Source organism: Galeopterus variegatus, unplaced genomic scaffold (genome assembly GCF_000696425.1).
Source record: "Galeopterus variegatus unplaced genomic scaffold, G_variegatus-3.0.2 Scaffold788, whole genome shotgun sequence".
NCBI classification, from domain to species: Eukaryota; Metazoa; Chordata; class Mammalia; order Dermoptera; family Cynocephalidae; genus Galeopterus; species Galeopterus variegatus.
Genome location: NW_007726899.1, coordinates 275,552 through 300,182, shown reverse-complemented (window position 1 = coordinate 300,182; position 24,631 = coordinate 275,552). Strand labels below are relative to the sequence as shown.

At 38.9% G+C, this 24,631-nt stretch overlaps 1 protein-coding gene across 1 annotated transcript in view; it reads left to right on the top strand.

The window, feature by feature from the left end:
- Nucleotides 1–24,631, top strand: part of SYT9 (synaptotagmin IX) — a 150,075-nt gene that overhangs the window by 82,716 nt on the left and 42,728 nt on the right. Inside the window, exons 4-6 of the mRNA XM_008572466.1 lie at nucleotides 19,426–19,546; nucleotides 21,232–21,403; nucleotides 23,458–23,587. Coding sequence (XP_008570688.1) covers nucleotides 19,426–19,546; nucleotides 21,232–21,403; nucleotides 23,458–23,587 — 423 coding nt within the window. The remainder of the gene's footprint in view (nucleotides 1–19,425; nucleotides 19,547–21,231; nucleotides 21,404–23,457; nucleotides 23,588–24,631) is intronic.

Below are 24,631 nucleotides of genomic sequence, written 5' to 3'. Positions count from 1 at the left end.
CAAATGCCTTAGATTACATGTACTTCAAAGGTTGAATCATTGACTTTTTAAGCCCTCAAATAATTTATCTTGTTAAATATATATTGTTAGGCTTTAAGCCAAATCATTTACCTGTCAAGATTTTTGTGGATCTTGATTCTGGACTCCAATGTGCTTATTACACCTATTTTATCATACCCAAATTCTATTTCTTCTTCTAAACTATTGATAAAATTACAAAACTGGATAATACTCAGGTTGTTGAATCATTAGTTGGCACCCTTTAGATATGGTTGTCAAACTAGATATGCATTCACTTTGTTTTACTATCAGGTGGCCTAAATGTACCCAAATCCTCTATGAGGATATCAGCAGAGAGCTTACCAGATGCTGTGTTGAGATCCACATTTACTGGACCTACAAAAGCCCTCTGATATATGAGTCCAATAACTCAAGTCAAAAAAGGAAATGATGTTACTCTGGTATCACCAGTTTTTAATAAACCCATTAAGACTCAGTGATTTTTTAGGGGTTAAGAAACCTTTTAATAATTAATTCTGATAACATGCCTGAGATGAGCATCAAGCTTACTTTCCCGGGAGAAAGGCTCAGCTCTTTACACTTTGTTGCATGGTTTCCCTCTCTGCCAGTTAGGGACCCCAATCACTGCCCTGTGGTGAAGCTCTGCCCTGTCACCCTAAACAGTGGGCTCCTATGGGGTAGAAGTCAGTCACCTCTAGTGCTGAGAAAAACAGGGTACCTAGTAAGCCCTCAGTGACATGTTGTTAGCTAAGTGTGTCACAGAAGAGTGTGTCTGCCAGATTCACCACATATTCCCTGACTTTTTGGGGTGTGTTTTGGAATATGAAAAATGCGAAGCCAGACATCATGTCATTCAAGACAAGACAGAGCCACGTCTTTCTTACAGGAAGGCAAAGAATTGCTCAGATAGAGCAATTATCATTCTTCTATATTTAATTATCCTTTGTGTGATAATTATTATCAGTCCCATCTGCCACTGCAGCCCTAGGGTACAACCAGTTTCCTGTATGAATGTGGTTTTCCCCTCCAGGGCATCTAGAGTTGATCCAGTGGTGGAGAGCTCCCACCACCCCAGATCGACTCTAGATGCCTTGGAGGGGAAAACCACAATCACGTGAGGAGGTAAAGAACCACGACATCACATCATCTCCACAGATGGAGCCAGCCCTTTTCTGGAACCCTCTCTGAGTGTTCAGAAGTGCATCAGACCAGACTGGGAATCCTAGACTCAGAGTCATATTGCAGTGTAGGCGTGAGGATACATAAGCAAGCACCTGAGGCTCTGTTCTTCCTTGAGCAGCTGTGAGCTTATTGCATGGCATAAAATCCTAGGATATGAGCATATTGCAGCAACCATCCTGCCCTGTGGACTCACTGCTTCTTTTGCCTTTGCTGTTCTGTAGCAGTGCATGTGAGAGAGATGATGGCATCTTGAAATAGGGTAGCACTATAGAGAAGGAGAGAATTGGACAGCCTCTAGATATTTTTGGAGGGAAGAATGACATGACTTGCGCATGTGGGAGGGTGAGAGAAGAGGAGGAATATAGATATGATGACTACCAAATCTTCAGCTTCAGCTTCTGGGAGGGTTTCTTTACCAGACTGAGATGAAGGCAGCAGCTTAGGTAGTAAGTAAGGCTAGGGGCAGGGGAAGGAAATCAGCTCCACTTTTGAAATATTAAGATTGAGATGTCTATTAGACAACTAAATAAAGATCTAAAGGAAGCATTTGTATAAACGAGTCTATAATGCACGGAAGATGCTGTAGTAGAGACATAAATGTTGGAGTTACCCATATACAAGGATTCTTCAAAAGTTTGTGGAAAAATAGAATTAAAAGATAATATAAATTTTTCCATGAATTTTTTGAAGACCCCTCATATAGGTGGCATTTTTAAACCAGCAACTGGATAAGGTCAGATAAGATAGTGATGTCATTTTTTTTTTTAGTGACCGTAAAGAGTTTTACAGTATCATATGTGATGTTATCTTGTCCATTCTTACCTGGACATATCATTGGTCAAAGAAAATTTTTTCTAATTTTTTTCTAATTCCTACGGAATTAGACCTAGAATTATTTGAAGAAGCAATTCAGAAAGAAAACAGGAGTGGGCCGATCCCAATCCTCACCCACTACCCAGTGAAGGAGGTGGGGTTCACTGGTGCCACCTCGGAAAGCATCACCATCCAGGCACACTTCCAGTGCAATTAATCATGTTAATATCTATAAATAAAGTGCAATCAACAGTTACTTTAACAGTGCATGTTAATTATTGGTAGGATCCATCACTGAAAAAAGATGTTTCTGCCAATTCTGTCATATCTGGGGAAAGTATCAGAAATACAGCTGGAGTTTCTGAGAAAATAGAATGAACAAATCATTAACAGCTTCTATGTTACAGGTATACCAGGTTTGGACCATTAGTGTGATTATGACAGATGAGGACTAAAGACACTTCAGAGGAATGTTGCAACTAGGATTTTCTCTCCACTTGCTAAATAAATGATTTCTTACCACTGTATCTCACAAAGGTTTTTGTTTTTGAAAGAACAGGATTTCTCAGTGAGCCAGTAATACTGGAGAATATGGTGGCAGGGTGGGGGGAATAAGAGAGGGAGACAGAGAGGAGAGACCAGATGTCCCGTAGCCTGGTGGCTCACTGGTCATTTGATTCAAAAACTCCAGGAAGCTAGGCTCAATTCATTAATTACAAGAAATATTGACTGGGCCACTCCTAAGTGGCAGCCACTGGGAGAGACAGATAAGTGATCCTTCCTCTTGCAGAGTGCACAGACTGGTCAGAGTGACAAATGTGTAATCAAATTCAAAAGTAATAATAGCTATCTCCTGTTCAGTACTTACTGCATACATACATTTTCTCATTTAAATTTTTTTAACTACCCTATGCTTCAAATATTAATTCCCCTTTCCAAATGAGGAAACAGAAAACTGAGAAATGAGAAAATATGTAGCCTTTCTGAGGTTAAGTGAGGAGCCAAGACTTGAACTCAGCTTTAATCAATTGTACTATATGTCCAGGCTTCAGGAGCTTTTAAATACAGATGAAGTATTCTTTAGGTTTATATTCCTAACCTCAATTCCCACTCTTGAGGAGGACTTTCAACCAACTACTTTAACTTTTTTGTAAAAATATGCCTCCATATTTTAAATAAAATGCTTCATTTGACTTTATTTTTAGTTTTAGGATTCTATTGAATTTTACTATGGAAGATGAGGATTTAGGTCCTAAATTCACTAGACACACACACACACACACACACACACACACACACACACGAGTCACTCCTCACACCAAACTTTCCTCTCCCATCTTCTCAAAATAGTTATAAATTTGTGGAGATAATTATTCATGTTTATATCATTATCATTATATAAATTTAATTTAAAGCTGAACCATGTAGTTTGCTGTGTTTAGATTCTTTTCTTTTCCCTCCAGGAGTTGGTAATTTATATCTCAGCTGGATTTTCCCCTGATCTCCATACTCATATATCTAATTGGCTACTTGGCATCTCCATTTAGAATGTCTAGTAGTTGTCTCACATTTAACATATGCAAACTGAGTCCTTGCTCTCCCCTATAACCCGGTGCCTTGCCCCCTTCCATTTAGAAATGGAGGTTAATGGTAAGTCCATCTTTCCACTTGCTCAGGCCCCAAATACTGGAATCATCCTTGACTCCTCTCTTTCTATTGTTTAATCTATTAGAAAATCCTATTGCTTTATCTTCAAAATGTGATGACATTTCACCACCTCCACCGCTTTCTTTAGACTGAGCCATGTCATCTCACACCAGATTTACTGCAGTAACCTCCTCGCTCATGGCCCTGGTCCCCCCAGGCTGTTCTGAGCACAGCTGCTTGAGAGGTCCTGTTAAAGTGGCCCTTGTGCTACTTGTGCTACATTGTGCTACTTTTCTACTTCAGTCCATTAAATGGCTTCCATTTCCACTCAGCACAAGCCCAAATCCTTTCGATAGCTTACGTGATCTGGTCTCCTACAACCTCTGTGACCCCATCGTTTTTACTCTCTTCCTTTTTCACTACACTCCAGCCACACCTACCTTGCCCTTCTTAAGAAACAGAAGGTATACGGTCCCCTCCGGGCATCTGTGCTTGCTTCTCTGTGTGGAGTTTTCCTTAGATAGCTGCAAGCCGAGCTTGCTTACCTCATTTCTCAGATCTTTATTCAAAAGTTACCCTCTCAGAAAGCCTTCCCCGACCACCCTATTTAATATCTTATTTAACCCCTCAATACTACTTAACGCCCTTCTCTGCTTTATTTCTCTCCACTACATTATATGTGTATTTATGTATGTATGTATATAATTAATTTTTCTCATTGTCTATCTTCTCACACAAGAAATATAAGCTCCATGAGGGTAAACAATTTTTGCCTGTTTGGTTCATTGATAGATTCCCAGCATCAAAGAGTGAGTACCTGGCAAATAATTCCATTCCATAAATGTTTGTTGAATAAAGAATAATGGAATGAATCACCTTGGTTTTATTTGCTCTGTGTGTGTGTGTTCATGCACTCTGTTGCTAATTCATCCCAAACTCCATCAGACATTTAAGACTCTAAATGAATGCATCAAGTTTCATTTCTTTCTATAGAGGACAGGCTTTTAGTGCATAAAGCAAGCCTGGGAGTGGTATGGATGAGGTCGCAACTCTGTTTACAATAGCGAAGATATGGAACCAACCTAAATGTCCACCGATGGATGATTGGATAAGGAAACCATAGTATATATACACTATGGAATACTGCTCTGCCATAAAAAAGAATAAGTACTCCCATTTGCAACAACATGGATGAGCCTGGAGAAACTTATGTTGAGTGAAATAAGCAAAGCACACAGGGATAAATACCACATGTGCTCACTCATATATGGGAGCTAAGAGAGAAAGGAAGGAAGGAAAGAAAGACCACAGTAGTGTGGTGGTCTTACAGAGGGAGGGAACATTCCTAGGGCTTCAAAGTGGAGTGGGAAGAAAGGGGGAGGGAGGGAGGTTGGAGGATAATTGGGTGGGGACACAGGGTACAAAAGAAATTTCCAGTAATGGGTATACCCCAGTATGAATCTGGCCCTCACATCATGGGCACGAGGGGTGACAATTAGCTTTGTATCTCATGATATTCTTAATAAACAAACAAACAAACAAACAAGAAAACCAGAACATAAAGCAAATATCTGTATATGCATGAATCAGTTTCTGACTTCTCTAGGCAGCTGCATCGATTATTTGCCTTTCACAAATGCTGCACTAGTTCAATTCATTCTGGACAGTAGTCTAGCAGCATTCTAACAAGTTTTCCTATCCAGGTCAGCAAGTTTTCCTACTTTGTTCTTCTTCAAGGGAATCTTGGCTATTCTTGTCACTTTGTATATCCAAATAATACTTAGAATCAGTTTGTCAAGTTGGAATCTGATTGGAATTACATTTAGCCTGTAGATCAGTTTGGGGAATATTTTTATAATATTGAGTCTTCCAATTTATGAGCATGGTATATTCCTTTATTTATTTTGACCTTCCTTAAAATTTTTTAATAATGTTTTTACCTTTTTTATGCAAAGAAATATTGGACATTTTTTTGTAAATTTATTCCAAAGTATATAATGTTTTTGAGGCAATTAATTGTGAGATTTTTGTTCTATTTTTAGTTTTTAACCTGTTTTTTCTGATATATAAAAGCACAGTTTATTTTTGTTTACTGACCTTGTATCCATCAATCCACCAATCATCATAAGCATGTTTGTTAAAATTAATAAGGGTACAGATAAAATATACAGATTTTCTTTGCACATCATGTCATCTAACAATAATGACAGAATGAATTCTTCATGTCGAAACTTTGTACCTTTTATTTCTTTTTCATGCTTTAATTCACTAGCTAGGACCACAAGTACATTATTGGGTAGAAGTGGTGATGTGAAGTGGTGATTATCCCTGACATTAATTTGAAAGCTTTCAACATTTCACTATTAAATATACCATTGCAGTAGCCTTGTTTTTAGATGCCCTCCAGTGGATACTTTCCCCTCCATATCTGGCTTATTAAGAGCTTTTATCATAAATAAATGCTTGATGTTATTACATTCATTTGGGTCATCATATGATTTTTTTCCTCTTTATCTGTTATTATGGACAATTAAGTTGTTTAAACTTCACATGTTAAATCAACCATGTAAACTTGAAATAAGACAGATATGATTATAATATATTATCATTACAATGCTTTGCTTGATTCAGTTTTCTAATACTTTTCTTAATTTTTTAAATCTCAGTTCATAGTGAGATTGTACTGTATAATCCTGCCATTCTTATAATGGGCTTCTCAGGTTTTGATACCCAGAATATAATGATTTCAGATAATGAATTGGGGAGTATTCCCTATTTTTCTATATTCTGAAATATTTGCATAATATTGACTTTATTTCTTCCCTAATATTTAATAGAATTCACCAGTCAACACACTGAGCCTGAAATTTTTTTATGGTAAGATTCATTTTTTAAAAGAGACATAGAAATTCAGAGTCTGTATTTCTTCTTATGTCTATTTTATAAGTTTTGTGTTTTGAAGAATTTGTCCATTTTATCCAAATTTTGAAGTCTGTGAGTATAAAGTTGTTTATAAAATCCTTTTATCTTCTGAATGCCCTTAGGATCTGAAGTGGTTTTGCATTCTCAACCATAACATGGTTATTTGTTACTTTTTTGCTCTCCTGTCCCCTTTCTTTTTTATCTGTCTTGAAAGAGGGTTAGCTATTTTTATTTGCCTTTCAAAATCTAACTTTTGGCTTTGATGATTCCCTCTAAATATATTTGTTTTCTATTTTATTAATTTCTGCTCTTTTATTTCCTTTCTTCTACTTCACTTAATTGTTTAATTTTCCAATTTCTTGGGATAGATGCTTTGATTACTGGTTATTTCAGCCTTCTTTTGTCCTGTTTTATGCATTTAAAACTAAAAATATTTCCTTAATATGATTCTCAGTATTCTACATGTTTTAAAGTATGTTACTTTTATTATCATCCAGTTCAATATATTTCTAATTTTTATTGTGATTTTTTTTTTGATCCATGGTTTATTTAGAAGTGTATTTCTTAGTTTCCAAACATATGGAAACATTCTAGTTATCATTTTATTATAGATTTCTAGCTTAACTGCCTTATGATTATCTCTCACCCAATCTAACATCTCTGCCAGCCAGGCTTTTAAGTAACCTCCTTCCAGAACGTCTTCCATGACATCAGCTTTGTTTTTTGGGTGAGAACGTGTGATGGTTGGGTACACAAGCATATGGGCCACAGCTACCTCTTCCCTTTTCAGTACAGGAAAATATGTGTGAAGAGGCAAGTTAAGTGAGGGCTTCGTATTGTTGTTCAGTGAAGGGTTAACTTAGCAGGCTTACAGTTCTTGAACCCTGAAGATTCCAAAGAAAGGACTGGCTCTTGACTGGTTCCTGACAGGTGATCTTTAAGGCCCAAGGTTATACAAAGACCTTGGGCCAATACAGAAAGTTGTAACTCTGAATATAACAGCATTTCTGGGTCCCGTGAGTCCTTCTAGTGAATCATCAAACCTGAAGGTGGTCTTGGGGACTTCTGACACGATGCTACTCAAAAAATATTGAAGAGATTGGGGTATCAAAAGTATATTGATAATGACTCTCTTTGCCTACCTTTATAGAAGGGTAAAGCCAAAGTTTAATAAGTTGGTGATGTAATTATTATGCCAATAGTATTAAAGAAAAATTTATCAGTACCTCCAGTTAAATATGTCAGATGAAAAACATGAGATTGCCCGCATTCCTTCTTGAGCAGCACCCCCCCATAAAATAACTGATATTTTGTAGTAAAAAAATTACAGAAGGCATAAGAAGAAGACTTTTGCTTTGACCCTTCAGTTATAAATAGAGACAATTAAGGATGTCCTAGAATCTAAGAAAAACCAACATCACAAAAGAGAAGGTACAAAATAAACAAATAGATCAACTTCTCCCTGAAGGAGATTAAAGAGAGAAGAAAGAATTCTAATTAATGTCTATCACTGAGTACTAAGCAAGATCAGTAAAAACAAGATATCTAAATAAATTTTGGAGAAATTTCAGAAGGTACAAGTACAATGTAAAAGTATAAAAAGACAATCTTAAAGACTCCTTGAGAGAAAAAAGTTTATACCAAAGAATGACATCAGGCACTTCAGCAGGAGCACGAAGTACTAAAGGACATTGTGACAACGTAAAATGATTCTAAGATACAATTATTTTAACCTAAATTCTATGCCCAGCCAACTTTCCTTTAAGAATTAGAGCATTAACAAAGATTATTTTAACTACTTGTGATCTCTCTCTGGGAAAAACAAAAGCCCCAGGGACATACTCTAGCAAAATGAAAAATGTACATAGAAAGAGGGATGATGTGGGTTTTTAGAAACTTTTCAAAGAAATGAAAACATTTTAACCATAGTTTAAATGTTTATTGATAATTTGGCTGTGAAACATAATGGAATACTAAGAAACCATATTTAAAAAACAAGCATAATAAATTCTAGAAGGAAGATTTAAATACAAAATTAATAAGCTTGATTTAATAGACACAGAAATTTGTCTCCTACATATAGAGAATACACATAATTTTCAGATGCATTGGAACACAAATAATAGAGTAGAATGGAATAGAATAAAATAGAATAATATCTTAAATGGTTGAAAACATCAGGGCATATCTTCTGAACTCAAGGCAATAAAACTAGAAGACAAAGATATAGACCTTTGCAAAATCTATCTTCTCAGAATTTTTGATCCCCTTTATTGATATTTAAAGTACATGCAATAAAATTAACCTATTTTAAGCACCCAAGTTTTGTCACATGTGTATAGTCATGTAACCATCACTACATTCATGATATAGAATATTTCAATCATTCCCAAAGATCTCCTGGTCCCCTTTGCAGTCAATTTTCTCTTCCCACTCCTGCTCCGATGCATCCACTGATCGCTTTATGTCACTATTTCTGCTTTTCCTAGAATTTCATATAAAGGAAATCATACAGTTATGTTGTCTTTTTTGTCTGGCTTCTTTCACTCAATGTCATGTTTTTGAGATTTATTCATGTTTCTTTTTTTAGCGTGGTAAAAAATGCCACTTTAAGCATTTTCAAACATATAATTGCATGGAATTAATTACATTCACAATCCTGTGCAACCATTACCTCTATGTATTTCCAAAACTTGTTCATCATCCTAAACATAAACTCTTTACCCATTAAGTAATAACTTTTCATTATTCCTTTCCCCCCATTTCTGGTAACCTCTAATCTACTTTTGTCTTTGAAATTTCTTTTTTTTATAGTTTATTTTTTCTTAATTGGCCCATGGTAATTGTATATCTATATGGAATACATTACTATATTTGGGTTTATTTATACAGTATGCAATGACCTTATCAGGGTATTTAGCATATCTATCACCTCAAACATTTGTTACCTCTTTGTGTTGAGAACATTCAACATCTTCTCAGTCAGCTACTTGAAGTTATACAGTAATTTGTTGTTGACTGTAGTCTCCCTACAGCGTTGTAGAACACTAGATCTTGTTCCTCTCTCTCTACAACTTTGTATTTGTTGACCACACTTTCCCCATTCCCCCATCCCTCCCCCCTTACTAGTCTGTAGTAACTATTTTACTCTCTACATCTTTGAGATCAACTTTTGTAGCTTCCACATATGGGTGAGAACATGTGGTATTCCTTTTTCTGTGCCTTGCTTTTTTCACTTAATGTAATTTTCTCAGAACTCATCGATGTTGCTGCCAATGGGAGCATTTCAATTTTTATGGCTGAGTAGTATTTCATAGTGTATATATACCACATTTTCTTTATCCAGTCCTTCGCTGATGGGCATTTAGTTTGGTTCCAAATATTGGCTGTTGTGAATAGAGCTTCAATAAACATGGAATGTAGGTATCCCTTCAACTTGTTGATTTCCTTTCCTTTGGATATATACCAAGTAGTGGGATTGCTGGATCATATGGTAGTTCTATCTGTAGTTTTTGAGAAGGCTTCATACTGTTTTCCACAATGGCCGTACTAATTTACATTCCCATCAACAATGTATAAGAGCTCCCCTTTCCTCACTTCCTCACCAGCATTTATTTTCTCTTTTTGATAGCAGCCATTCTAAGGGGAGTGAAATGATATCACATTGTGGTTTTGATTTGCATTTCTCTGTTTATTAGTGATGTTGAGCATTCTTTCATATACCTGTTGAACCTTTGTAGTCTTCCTTTAAGAGATGTCTATTCAGCTCATTTGCCCATTTTTAAATCCGATTCCACAATGGCCGTACTAATTTACATTCCCATCAACAATGTATAAGAGCTCCCCTTTCCTCACTTCCTCACCAGCATTTATTTTCTCTTTTTGATAGCAGCCATTCTAAGGGGAGTGAAATGATATCACATTGTGGTTTTGATTTGCATTTCTCTGTTTATTAGTGATGTTGAGCATTCTTTCATATACCTGTTGAACCTTTGTAGTCTTCCTTTAAGAGATGTCTATTCAGCTCATTTGCCCATTTTTAAATCCGATTTTTTTTTTTTTTTTTTTTTTACAATTTTTTGAGTTCTTTGTATTTTCTGGCTATTAATCCCTTGTTGAATACACAGTTTGAAAATATTTTTTCTCCCATTCTGCAAGTTGTCTTTTCGCTCTGTTCTTTGTTTCCTTTTCTGTGCAGAAACTTTTTAGTTTGAAATAATCCCGTTTGTTTATTTTTGCTTTTATTGCCTGTGCTTTAGAAGTCTTATTCTTGAAATCTTTGCCTAGTTCTATGTCCTATGTCCTAAAGTGTTTCCCCTGTGTTGTCTTCTAGAAGTTTGATAGTTTCAGGTCTTACATTTAAGTCTTTAATCCATTTTGAGTTGATTTTGGTATATAGTGAGAAAGAGGGTTCTAGGTTCATTCTTCTGCATATGAATCTCCGATTTCCCTAGCAACATTTATTGAAGAGACTGTCCTTTCCCCAATGTATGTTCTTGGCTCCTTTGTTGAAAAACAGTTGGCTGTAGGTATATGGATCTATTTCTGAATTCTCTTTTCTTTTCCATTGGTCTGTGTCTGTTTTTATGACAGTACCATGCTGATTACTATAGCTTTGTAATATATTTTTAGAGGGAATGCAATGTCCCCCGCTTTGTTCTTTTTGCTGAGCATTTCTTTGGATAATTGTGGTCTTTTGCTATTCCATATAAGTTTTAAAATTGTTTTTTACTATTTTTTTCTTTCACTTTTATTTATACTTATTTTGTGAGGTACACTATACAGGCGTATACTGCACGATGACTCACTTAGGGTGGATAGCATAGTTTTGTGCCTATTATTCTACCCCTTCTCCTCCCCCCACTCCCCTCCCCTCCCAGCCTCTGGTAACCATTATTATACTACCTACTTCTATGAGAAACACTTTTTTTTTGAGATTCCACATATAAGTGAGATCATGTGGTATTTGTCTTTCTCTGCTGACTTACTTCACTTAACAAGATGGTTTCCAGTTCCATCCATGTTGCTGCAAAGGATAGGATATCATTTTTTGTAGCTGAATAGTATCCCATTGTGTATATATACCACAGGGGTTTTTTGTCCATTCATACATTGATGGGCATTTAGGTTAATTCTGTCTCTTAGCTATTGTGAATAGCATTGTGATGAAGATGGGATGCAGGTATCTTTTTGATATATTGATTTCATTTCATTTGGGTATGTACCCAGTAGTGGGATAGCTGGATCATAAGGTAGTTCTATTTTTGGTTCTCTGAGGAACCTCCATATTGTTTTCTACAATGGCTGTACCAATTTACATTCCCACCAACAATGTAGGAGGTTCCCTTTTCTCCACATCCTCACTAGCATTTGTTATTTTCTATCTTATTGGCATTAGCCCTTTTAACTGGGATGAGATGATATCTCATTATGGTTTCAATTTGCACATCCCTAGTGATAAGTTATTTTGAGCATTTTTCATGTGGTTGTTGGCCATTTGTATGTTTTCTTCTGAGAAATGTCTGTCAGGTCTTTTGCCCATTTTTCAATTGGGTTATTTGCTTTTTTTGCTGTTGAGTTGTGTGAGTTCCTTATATATTCTATATATTAGCCCCTTGTCTGAGATGTAGTTTGTAAACACTTTCTACCATTCTTCAGGTTGTCTCTTCACTTTGTTGATAGTGTCCCTTGCTGTACAGAAGCTTTTTAGTTTTGATGTCATCCCATTTGTATATTTTTGCTTTAGTTGCCTGTGCCTTTGTGGTCTCGTTCAAAACACTCCTGTTTCATGTAGCATTTCCTCTATGTTTTCTTCTAGTAGTTTCATAGTTTTGAGTCTTAAATTTAGATCTTTAATCCATTTTGAATTGATTTTTGTGTATGGTGAGAGTTAGTGGTCTACTTTCAATCTTCTGTGTGTGGATATCTAGTTTTCCCAGTGTCATTTATTGAAGATGCTGTCCTTTCCCCACTGTATATTCTTGGCACCTTTGTCAGTTGACTGTTAAGAGTGCGGGTTTGTTTCTGCGCTCTCTATTCTTTTCCATTGGTGTATTTATCCATTTTTATGCCAGAACCATTCTGTTTTGATTACTATAGCTTTATAGTATATTTTTTAAGTCAGGAAGTGTGATGCCTCCAACTTTGTTCTTTTTGTTCAATATTGCTTAGGAATATGGGATCTTTTGTGGTTCCATACAAATTTTGAGATCTTTTTTCTATTTCTGTGAAGAATGTCATTGGTATTTTGATAGGGATTGCATTGAATGTGTAGATTGTTTGGGGTAATATGGACATTTTGATTATGTTAATTCATCCAACTGATGAACATGTGATTTCTTTCCATTTATTTGTGTTCTCTTCAGTTTTTTTCCTTTACCAATATTTTATAGTTTATATTATAGAGGTCTTTCACCTCTTTGGTTACATTTACTACTAGGAATTTCATTTTTTTGGTAGCTATTATGAGTGGGATTACTTTCTTGATTTCTTCTTCAGTTGTTATGTTATTGGTATATAAGAAGGCTGTTGATTATTGTCTGTTGATTTTTTTATCCCACCAATATACCAAATTCTTTTATTATTTCTAGTAATTTTTTGGTGGAGACTTTGGGGTTTTCTATGTATACGATAGTGTCATCTGCAGATGAGGGGAAAGTTTGACCTTATCCTTTCCAATTTGGATGTCCTCTATTGCTTTCTCTTGCCTTATTGCACTGGCTAGAGCTTCCAGTACCATGCTGAATAAGAGTAGGGGAAGTGAGCATTTTTGTCTTGCTTTAGACCTTAGAGGAAAAGCCTCCATGTTTTTGTTTATTCAGTATGATGTTAGCTATGGGTTTTTCTTATATTGCCTTTCTTGTATTGAGGTACATTACTTCTATACCTAGTTTGTTGGGTGTTTTTTATCATGAAGGGGTGTTAGATTTTATCAAATACTTTTTTTCATCTATTGAAATGATCATATGATTTTTTCCCCTTCATTCTGATGATGTGATGTATCACATTTACTAACTTGTGTATGTTGAGCCATCCTTGCATCTCTGGAATGAATGCCACTTGATCATGGTGAATGATCTTTTTAATGTGTTGTAGGATTCTGATTACTAGAATTTTGTTGAGGGTCTTCACATCTTCTTTAAGGATATTGGTCTGTAGTTTCCTTTTTTGTTGTATCATTTTCCTGTCTTGGTATAAACTTAATGTTGGCCTCCTAGAATGAATTTTGAAGTTTTTCCTCCTCCTTAATTTTTTTTGCAAAAGTTTGAGAAGAATTGGCATTAGTACTTCTTAAATGCTATTTAGAATTTGGCAGTAAAACCATCTGTTCCTGGGGTTTTCTTTGTTGGGAGACTTTTATTACTGCTTCAATCTCATTACTCATTAATGGTCTGTTTAAGTTTTCTAGTTCTTCATGATTCAGCCTTGGTAAGTTGTATGTGCCCAGGAATTTATCCATATCTTCTAGGTCTTCCAGTTTGTTTGCATATAGTTGTTCATAATAGTCTCTTATAATCCTTTGTATTTCTGTGGTATCAGTTGTAATGTCTCCTTTTTTCATTTCTGATTTTATTTATTTGAATCTTCTCTCTTCTTTCCTTTGTTAGTCTAGCTAAAAGTTTATCGTTTTTGTTTATCTTTTGGAAAAAACAGCTCTTTGTTTCATCAATCTTTTGTGTTGTTTTTTAAATTTCTATTTCATTTATTTTTGCTCTGATCTTTGTTATTTCTCTCCTTCTACTGATTTGCATTTGGCTTGTTCTTGCTTTTCTAATTCTTTGAGGTGGAACTATAGGTTGTTTAATTGGAGCCTTTCTTCTTTTTTGATGTAGGCATTTATTGCTATAAACTTCCCTCTTAGAACTTTTGCTATATCCCATAGGTTCTGGTATTTTGTGTTTTCATTTTCACTTCTCTCCAGGAATTTTTTTATTTCCTTTTTTATTTCTTCTTTGACCCATTCCTTGTTTAGGAGCATGTTTAATTTCCATGTATTTGTATGGTTTCTAGTGTCCCCTTTGCTGTTGATTTCTACTTTTATTCTTTTGTGGCCAAACAAGGTAGTTGATGTAATTTAAATTTTTTAAAATTTGTTGAGGCTTGTTTTATGACCTAGTATATGGTCTATTATAGAGAATATTCCATGTGCTGCTGAGAAGAATGTATATTCTGAAGCTGTTGGATGAAATGTTCACTATATGTCTGTTAGGCCTAATTGGCCTAGAGTAGAGATTAATTCTGATGTTTCTTGGCTAATTTTCTGTCTGGATGATTTGTCTTTGATGAAAGTGGGCTGTTAAAGTCACCAACTATTATTGTGTTGGACTCTATTTCTCCTCTTATGTCTAATAGTAATTGCTTTGTATAGCTAGGAACTGGGTGCTCTGGTGTTGGGTGCATATATACTTCAAATTGTTGAATGGATCCCTTTATCACTATATAATGATCTTCCTTATCTTTTTTTACTTTCCTTGGTTTGAAGTCTACTTTATCTGTTATAAGTATAGCTACTCCTGCTCTTTTTTGGTTTCCATTTGCATGAAATATCTTTTTTCCATCCCTTCACTTTCAGTTGGTAGACATCTTTATAGATGAAGTGAGTTTCCTGTCAGCAGCATATTGTTGGTTCTTGTTTTATAATCCATTGAGCCACTCTCTGTCTTTTAATTGGGGCATCTAATTCATTTACATGCAGGGTTATAATTGGTATATAGGGATTTGTTACTGCCATTTTGTTACTTATTTCTGGTTGTTTTGCTAATCATTTTTTTCTTTTTTCTGATATTACTGTCTTCCTCTGTGGTTGAGTGGTTTTCTTTAGCAGTGTATTTTGATTTCTCACTATTTATTTTTAGTATGTCTCTTAAAAGTTTTTGTGTTATGGTTACTGTGAAGCTTACAGAAAAACCATGTTATAGTTTTATTAACAAATTCTTTTAGACTAATAACAACTGTGATATCTAAGAAAATAGGAAGAACCAAAGCCAACTCTAAACTTTGGCATTTTCACCTGCCCCACACTGTTTGACATTTTGTTGTTTCAATTTCCATCTTTTAATATTGCATGTGTCTTATACAATTGTTTTATTTGTTGTTGTCTTGTTAGGTTTGTCATTTAGTCTTCATACTAAGGATGTAAGCATTTTATTCACCACCCTTATGATATTGGAGTATTCTGAGGTTGTCCTTGAACTTATTCTACTAATGAGGTATATACCTTCAGCTGTTTTCTTGCCACTCCTTGGTGTCATCTTCTTTCAGATTGAAGAATTCCCTTTAGCATTTCTTATAAGGAAGGTCTAGTGTTGGCGAATTCCCTTAGCTTTTGTTTGTCAGAGAAAGACTTCATTTCTCCTTCATATCTGAAGGTTAGTTTTGCTGGATAGAGAATTCTTGGCTGACAGCCTTTTTCCTTCAGCACCCTGAATATTTCCTCCCATTCTCTTCTGGCCTGCAGGGTTTCTACTGAGAAATCCATTGAGATATATTGGTGCTCCATTGAATATTATATGTTTCTTTTTTTGTTGTTGCTTTTGCCATCCTTTCTTTGTCTTTGTTTTTCGATAATTTGATTATGATGTGCCTTGAGGTGTTTCTCCTTGGATTGAATTTGGTGACATCTGAGCTTCCTGTACCTGGATCTTGTCATCTTTCTCCATACTTGGGAAATTTTCAGCCATTATTTCCATGAATATGTTTTTTACATTTCTTCTTTTTTCTTCTTCTTTGGATATCCAAATTACTTGAAGGTTAGGGTTAGGTTTAGGGAACCTGGGTTTCTTTACTCTCGGGTGGCTTCACATGTGTTTCTCCCCAGATCAAGGCAGACACGTAGGTAGCAAATGTACCTACCACCACCACGTGTGCTACTTTGTATGGCAGCATAATTCTCCCTGTGGATTGGGCCACTGGTCTGTGCTCACTCACCTCTCTCCCCAAGATCCACTGTTGACTCTCCTTGTGTCAATGCAGTCAAGTGGTAATTGGGTGGTGGCTGCTGCTGCAGCATCAGTCCACTTTTGCAGCAGCAGTAGCTGTGGTGGTGGCTGTGGCAGACCACCTGTGTATCAACAGTGTCTGTGGCAGCCGTGGGGGCTGCCCATGGCTGCTGAGGTCCCTGTATACTCCTTCTGCCTGTATTTCCTGTATTTTGGAAGGCAGCTATGCTCACCACTATACCACCAACGCCTGCTCTTTCCTGTATTTTGAATCAAGGTAGATTTTCTTTAGGCAGTAGTAGGAATTCTCAATAGTCTAATTGTGAGTTTCTTAGCCAGGGGTTGATCCTCAGTCTCCATGAGAGGCACCCCCTGGAGGTGGAAGTGGGGATGGGGGCAACAACAGTGGTGTAGGGGGTGGAGCGGTGGTGCTGGGCAGGCAATCAAGCCAGCAAATGAGTGCAGTGTGACTCATCTGGTAACTATTTCTTTAATTTGCTATTGCCTTTTTTTTTTTTAAAGTACAAATGTGGACTTTAACACTAGTTTACATTCTGAATATACCACCAAGTTTGAGGTTTGATTTTTTTCTTTTAACTCATCAGAAAATAGTCATATAATATAAATATTTGTGAGTGGGGTTTATGTTGGAAAAAACAAAACCCCAACATACTTAGCACAGGAGTAATCTGATGCATCACATTTAATTACATGCATCAGCCTTTACAGCAGGGACTAGACTGTGTGCATTTTTACATCCCAAACCTTACAAAGTATGTGCACAGTGTGCACTCTCAGGAAATGTTTGCTGAAAGAATTGATTATGAAGCTTCATAGGCATGATTTTTTTTACGAGTGCAATATTTATAGTTTTATTTTTATTAATTTATTTACTCCATAACTAAGAACAGCTTCGTTGTGTCAGCAGATCCTATCCTATGTTTGTTAGTTCTTTTTCATAGTCATGATTTTGGTTACTTCCAAATTTACTTTGTCAAACCAAGATTTTCTGGGCAGGATGAGGGGGAAGGAGAGAGCTAGGTGCAGTGAAAGCCCTCTGAAGGAGGAATAGAAGTCAAAGGGCAAAGAAGGGGGCCAGGGAGCAAGGAGGCAAAAGGATGATTTGTGGGACAGCTGTTGCTTCTCTTTCCCCTCTGCCACCAGAAGGGATCTGGGTCAGCCCGTCCCTGTTTAGTGAGAGCAGACACTGTTCCTGTAAAAGAGAACCCAGCACCACAGAGCAGTCCAGATACTGCTGTGTGTGAAACCCCCACTCCTATTGAACTCTGTTCTCCTTATCCCCACCCCTCCCCAATGGGAAAGGCCCAGCCACCTGGGTCCCTTGAGGTCAGGGTTCCAGGTAACAGGAGAGCCTGGCTTGCAAAATGAGATCATTTAATTACCTGAGGCCAGTGATGCAGGAAGACACAGAGCAATCCATCTGCTTTAGTGACCAAATAGATCCTTTGCCTCATCCTCCTGTGGAAGCAGTCAAGGCAGGGAGGTTAGGGAGGTGACCTTCCAGAACTGAATCTATGCTTCTAAAAATAGAAGCATCTTTTGAGAATAGAGAAGGGGAGGGGAGGCTGTGGATGTTGAGGGCAAGAACCTGACTCCCCAGAGCACTGTCAGTATGAAACTATTAATTAGACACAGGCATCTAGCTCCATAACCTCAGGTATCTCTCAGAAATCAAAACTAAATGAACTGGCATTTTTTTCTCCTTTCTGGCTACACTCTCCCTGGGATGAAAGGAGAAAGAGAATCGTGTATTCTGACCTATATGAATGGCTGAACACTGCCTGAGGAGATGTGTGCCCAGCAGAGGGACATGGAGGCTCCTCACAGACGCAGCAAGAGAATAGAAGAGCTGTGGTGAAGTGGGGCCTAAGGACAGGCAGCAGGGGCCCCTGGAGATCTGGGTCTCCACACTTTTCTCCCTGAGTAGAGGCTTGTGGGTCTAGGCTAGTGTCTAGGGGTGTCCAGGGCTGTGGATGTGTGGAGTCATTGGATGCCATCTCAGTCTCATGCAGAACTATGTGAGGGACTAGAAGTTTCCAGGGTCCAGTGGAGGCATGAGCTGACTGCACAGGTTGTGTGTGGCCAGGTTGCGTGCAGTGCTCTGGGGCACAGTGATTGCATGTGGGGGTTGGGGTATACAGGGGTGTACAGGGATATTATGACTGACTTGAGGGCACCCTGCAGGGGATTGGGTGGGGTGGGGTGAGGACCTGTTTGAGAGATGGCACGATGCCTCATGGGGCAGCTATGTGCAGAATGAACCTAGGCTATGAGTGGACCTGTGAAGAGGGACACCTCTGTGTGGCTTGTCCTGGGGTCTCTGTGGATTTTTGTAGGCATATGAGTAGGGAACACTGTGGAGGATCTTAAAGTCTGCAGGGGCTTCTGCACCGGGGGCTGGGTTGTGGGCTCTGTGGCCCCATGTGAGGCTGTGCAGTGCTGTGTGTGGCTGGATACGTGGTGGCAGAGGCTGGGCCAACCTTGCAGCTTTGCCAACTGAGGATGGGCTATGCTTATTTAGGGTGAGGAACTCCCTCCGTGTGACTGACACGAAGGGAAGAGATACCAGGGATTCATGAGCTGAGCAAAAGGAGCTGTGTGGTCTCTTCCAGTGCTGTCCTGCAGCTGAGCTTCAGGCTCAAGATGCTTTCTTTTTTTTTTTCCTTTTTGTCCTTTTTTGTGACCGGTAAGGGGATCGCAACGCTTAGCTTGGTGTCGCCCGCACCACGCACCGGCCATCCCTATATAGGATCCGAACCCGCGGCAGGAGCGCCGCTGCGCTCCCAGCGCCACACTCTCCCAGTGCCGCACTCTCCCGAGTGAGCCACGGGGTCGGCCCTCAAGATGCTTTCTAATGCTTCAGTTTGTGCTCTCTCAACAGGACAAGGTGGATCTTGGAGAGTTGATGTTTTCCCTCTGCTATCTTCCAACGGCTGGCAGGCTGACCATTACCATTATAAAAGCAAGGAATTTAAAGGCAATGGACATAACAGGAGCATCAGGTGAGACATTCCCAAACTCAGACTTCCTCATCCTGTTCTAGTGTTCCTTATGAAATATGTAGTATTGTAATAGAGCATGTTGACTTCGAAACCAAACTTCCTAGGTTTAATCCCAGTCCTACCACCTAATAGCTGTGTGACCTTGGGCACGTTACTTAACCTTTCTGGCTTCAGAATTCCATCTGTAAAATGAGGGTAATAATAGTATTTGGCTCATTGGATCGTTGAAATATTAAGTGAGTTGATATATATAAAACTGTAAGAACAGCATCTGATGTACGCTAGATGCCACATAATGTTAGTTATAGTTGTTGTTATTATTCTATCATGGGTCTTCTCCCTCAGCATAATTGTGTACTGGACCTACAGTTTGCACATGCTGATATAGCTTATCTAATTGGGTCTCCTTAGATATCACTGTTCCAAGCTTATTGAAGGTTGAAGACAATTATATCTCCTTATAAAAATGAACTATGCCATTTGGGTAAATCAAGCAAGTACACTTTCTAAACCCTAACAAAAGATGCCTCAATATGTAGTTTCTACTATACGAGTTCACAAGCAGCCTCTGCAGAGGCTCCCAAAATGTGGTCACCAAACACTCAGCACAAACTGGCTCGCAGTCACTGAACTCAAAGAACATTAGATGCAATATATCCTGCATCCTATAGTCCAGTGTTTTCCAAAGCAGAAAAAAGATATGGCCCCTCTGGCCCTCTGAGTCCCTCCTGGGCCACGTATAGGAGTTGGGGAAATGCATGCTTATGCAGGTGAAGAGAGGAGAGCTCCCCACTGAGCAGGGGGGTGGGGGACCAGAAGAGCCCTGTGTGAAGAAGATCCAGCCTGTCATCTGTCACCCCATTGCAGCATTCCACTACAAGCAAGCCTGTATCCTTTCTTTCCTTGACATGCTGAACTGCTTCTCTCTTTGCAACCCAACTGAAGGTGGCTTGGGGGCTCCAGGCCCCTATATTTCAGGAAATCCACCCCTAGATGCCCTCCCAGTCCTCTAGGAATTCAGGAATCCTAGGAATCTAAGGATTTTCTTTCTTAAGGATCTGGTCTATGGGAAAGATTCCCTGAGGTGGCTGAAAGTCAAGGGGGCTGTTTCCCAGGCCTTGAAATTGCCTATGCACTGCTTTTACTATCACAGCCAGGGTCTTGAATTCTAGCTGGAATGTTTTCTAATTCAGTAACAGATGTTTTTACACTATAGTTAAATTTCACTCATTTTGAGAAGACAGTGTCCTGTGCTTTTTCTTGAATGAATGACTTAATTATCCAAACTTTAGTTGCTGCCTAATACATATTAATTAAAATCCTCAAACTCCAGGGCCGGCCCGGTGGCGCACTCGGTAGAGTGCGGCGCTTGGGAGCGAGCACTGAGGGTTCGGATCCCATATAGAGACCGGTCCGCTCACTGGTTGAGCGCGGTGCGGGCGCGACACCGAGGGTTGCGATCCCATTGCTGGTCACGGTACGGGTGTGACACCGAGGGTTGCGATCCCGTTACCGGTCACGAAAAAAAAGACAAAAAGGAAAAAAAAAAAATCCTCAAACTCCAGTCCACAGGCAGGTGAAGGAGTTCTGCATACCATAGTCCATGAAAACCAACAGTGCTGTTACCTGCTGGCCTAAATCTACATTTATCCTCACAGTACCCCTGCTTCTCATGGTCTCTACAGATCCCTACGTGAAAGTCTCACTGATGTGCGATGGTAGACGACTGAAAAAGAGGAAAACGTCCACCAAGAGGAACACACTGAATCCTGTTTACAACGAAGCCATAGTCTTTGATGTCCCTCCTGAGAACATTGACCAAATCCACTTGTCCATAGCAGTCATGGACTATGACCGGTGAGATACCTGGAGTTCTTTCTCAGTGCGAGTGCACTGTGCCAGGGGCAAGGAGGGCAGAGGGGGAGAGCAGCCATAAAGTCTTAGGTGGTGTCTCCAGCCACAGGAAATGAGTTGAAGGAGCGGTACATGGAAAACAGTCACTATTTGCCAAACTGTGCTGTAGGTTCAGATTGCCAAAGTGCCTCTCAGCTCTCCCGTTCTTTCCTCCCCCTTACTTGTTTCTTTCTCCTTCTCCACCCTCCCCCCAACCCACCTCTTCCCCTCTTCCATCTCTGCGCACCTCCTGGAACCTCAGCTTGGAGAACTGTGGCCCTCAGGTCTTATCTTCTGTTGAACAATCCTGACTGCCCTTCATGGGAAAGATTCCACTCAAAACAGCAGAATGATTAATTTATCCAAACCATCAACATTTCTAAATATATAACTTCAATCTTTTTCCTTCTTGCAATGTGTTTAATAAAGATCATTTCATTCACTGAAGTCTGAAAGCAAACAGAAATGTTCTCTTGAAAATTCTGGAATCAGTATGGATGACAGCGTACATTAACATGTATAAGATGCTTGGATTTTTAATTAATACAGCACAGGAGAGATATTTATAGCCTGCATTGTAGCCAATTGTGTATTTAAAGGACAGATTTGAAAAACAGTCATTTTATTATGCAAAGAAAGTACCAACAGGGAATTATACATGTTAAACCAGTCATTAGACTGAAATGCAAAGTCCCTTTTTAATTAGAAACCTCCCACGTGGTCTGGGAACAATTATAAAAAAAACCTATTCTTAAATCTAATATAATCTTGCAAGTATTATTTATAGCTAAAAATTTTCCCACATCCTTCTGAAATGCCAGTAAGGCAGCTTCAGTGACCTGAACACTCTTTCCAGCAGATGTCAGCGTGAAGCATGACATCTTCCAACCTAAGGTACGTGAGTTGGCTCTGGTGCCCATGGGTATGACAGCCTATGCTGGGCAATAGACCTTGTCCCATCTCCTCTAGGCAGCACACAACACCAATAGTGTCAGGTCCCAGGAGGGGACATTGCCCACCAACTGTGGAAGGCAAGGCCAGCATTTTTCAAGCTATTGCCAAGTTTCCTGCATTGACAAATCTGATTATGTGAGCTCTGCCTCAATTTAATTCTCAGTAAATTCATAAATCTGGCCTGGAAAAATCCATGGCAGAATTCATGGGGCTTCTGCATGCGTCTGATTTTAATAAGCATAGACTCAAATATCCTTCACGCTACCTCTCCAACCTTGTCTCAGCCCTTTACTCCCCACATACAAATAGGAGAAAAATCACTCATCTTTGCAGGAAGGAAAAAGAAAGAGAGAAAGTATGTGAGTTTGGATCCCAAAGAGTTAAATGATGGGCTATATCATTCCAGTTATGCAAAAGATAAGAAAAAAAAATTGGCCCAAGGCAGGGACCTACCCAGGGAAAGTTTCACAAATATTAGGAGTAAGGTTAAAGAAGATAAGTATCTTTCTGCAGTTGAGGAATCAAGTTGGGTCAAAGAAGCATAGCTGGATTTAGAAGGAAAGAGGGAATGCATGAGACAACAACAGTGTTCTCTAAAGAAAGGGGGAGCAAGAAGACCCAGGAGCTCTTCAACTCTGCCCCATTTGTGAGTTCAATACCCACAGCTGCCAGACACAGAGCTGCTCCCTCACCTGTTTTTGGTTGCCTCTGTGGGAATTTGAGCAGCCGTTATTGCAAAAGCCTCCTTTCAGATGGCTCCCTTTTCATTACATGGATTAGGAGGCCAACCTAGTTCCAAAACCAGAGGTGGCATTCTTAGCATACATCAGGGAGTTCTTCGAACACAGGGTTCTTAGGAATAAGCTAACCCTTGTCAGTGATAGGAAATCTGGGATGTGATATTAGATCCTAAGTCCTATTGGCTGTTAAGTTTGGCCTGCAGTTTTGAATTAGGGAATGAAAGAAACCACCACTTCCCCAATTCCTCCATCAGTTTAATTGAGTTGCTGTTGCTCTTACATACCAAAATTTTAAGAAAAAACTATTGTGGAACATTTTCACAGTGTAGGTCACAATGAGATTATCGGCGTGTGTCAAGTAGGCAACGAGGCTGAGAGGCTGGGCAGAGACCACTGGAGTGAAATGTTGTCATATCCTCGGAAGCCCATTGCACACTGGCATTCCCTGGTGGAGGTAAGACCCTACCCCAACATGTTCCACTTTGCAGAAAAGTAAATGCTTTACTGTTGAGATGCGGGAGCCACTAGAAGTGTGAGTGTACCGGGATCTATGGTCACAGATGGGTCTTCCTGGTTGCATTTCCTGGGGCCATTGGGACTTGATTCAATCTGATATTGAATCTATTCTCCCCGCTGGCCTGGCAGGTTTTGAGCATTGAGAGATCATCCCTCACTGTGATTATCATTAAAAATATCAAAATTCTCTAATTTCATGTTATGGCTTTGGGTTGGCATTTGGAGGTTATCTGCAGGATCTGGGTGAATATTGAGTTTCAGGCCATCATATAGTGACTTGAGCCTGACTTTGAAAAGAACTTGATACTGAGAGAGAGCAGGCCTAGATTCTAGGACTGGGTCCGGCTCTAACCTGTGATTCTGGGCAAGTTGGTTAGTATCAGATTCGACTACATATAATAAAAACCAAAAATAACAAACCATAAAAGAACAATAAATGAAGTGGAAATCTATTTCTCTCTTATATACAAGAGGTCCAGAGGAAGGAAGTCTAGGGTATTGTGTTGGCTCCATGATCAATAGAAACCTAGACTTCTGTCTTCCTGCTTCATCATCCTGCTGTGGCTTTTTTCCTGAAGTCACCTTGTTGTGCAATACAGATGCTAAGCTCCAACCATCACATATCTTCCAGGCCATGAAAAAGTACAAAGAGGCAAGAGCCAAAAGGACACATAGTCCTTTTTTAAAGATTCTCTTTGAAGTCTCATGCAACACTGCTATTTACATTCCATTTAGTTAGAGAACTTAGTCACATGGACATGGCTCGTTGCAGGGGAGGGTGGGAAATGTATTCTGTTTATGGGTGTTAATGTTCCCAACTAAAAACCAGGGTTCTGGTTGCAAGGAAGAAGAGGAGAGGATTCCTGGAGGCGACTGGTCATCATTCTGCCACTTACACCCTCCTCCATTCCCTCGCTCCCCCTCACTGACTTCTCTATTCACCCCCATTCATCTTTGCTCACTGACTCACTCTCTTACTTAT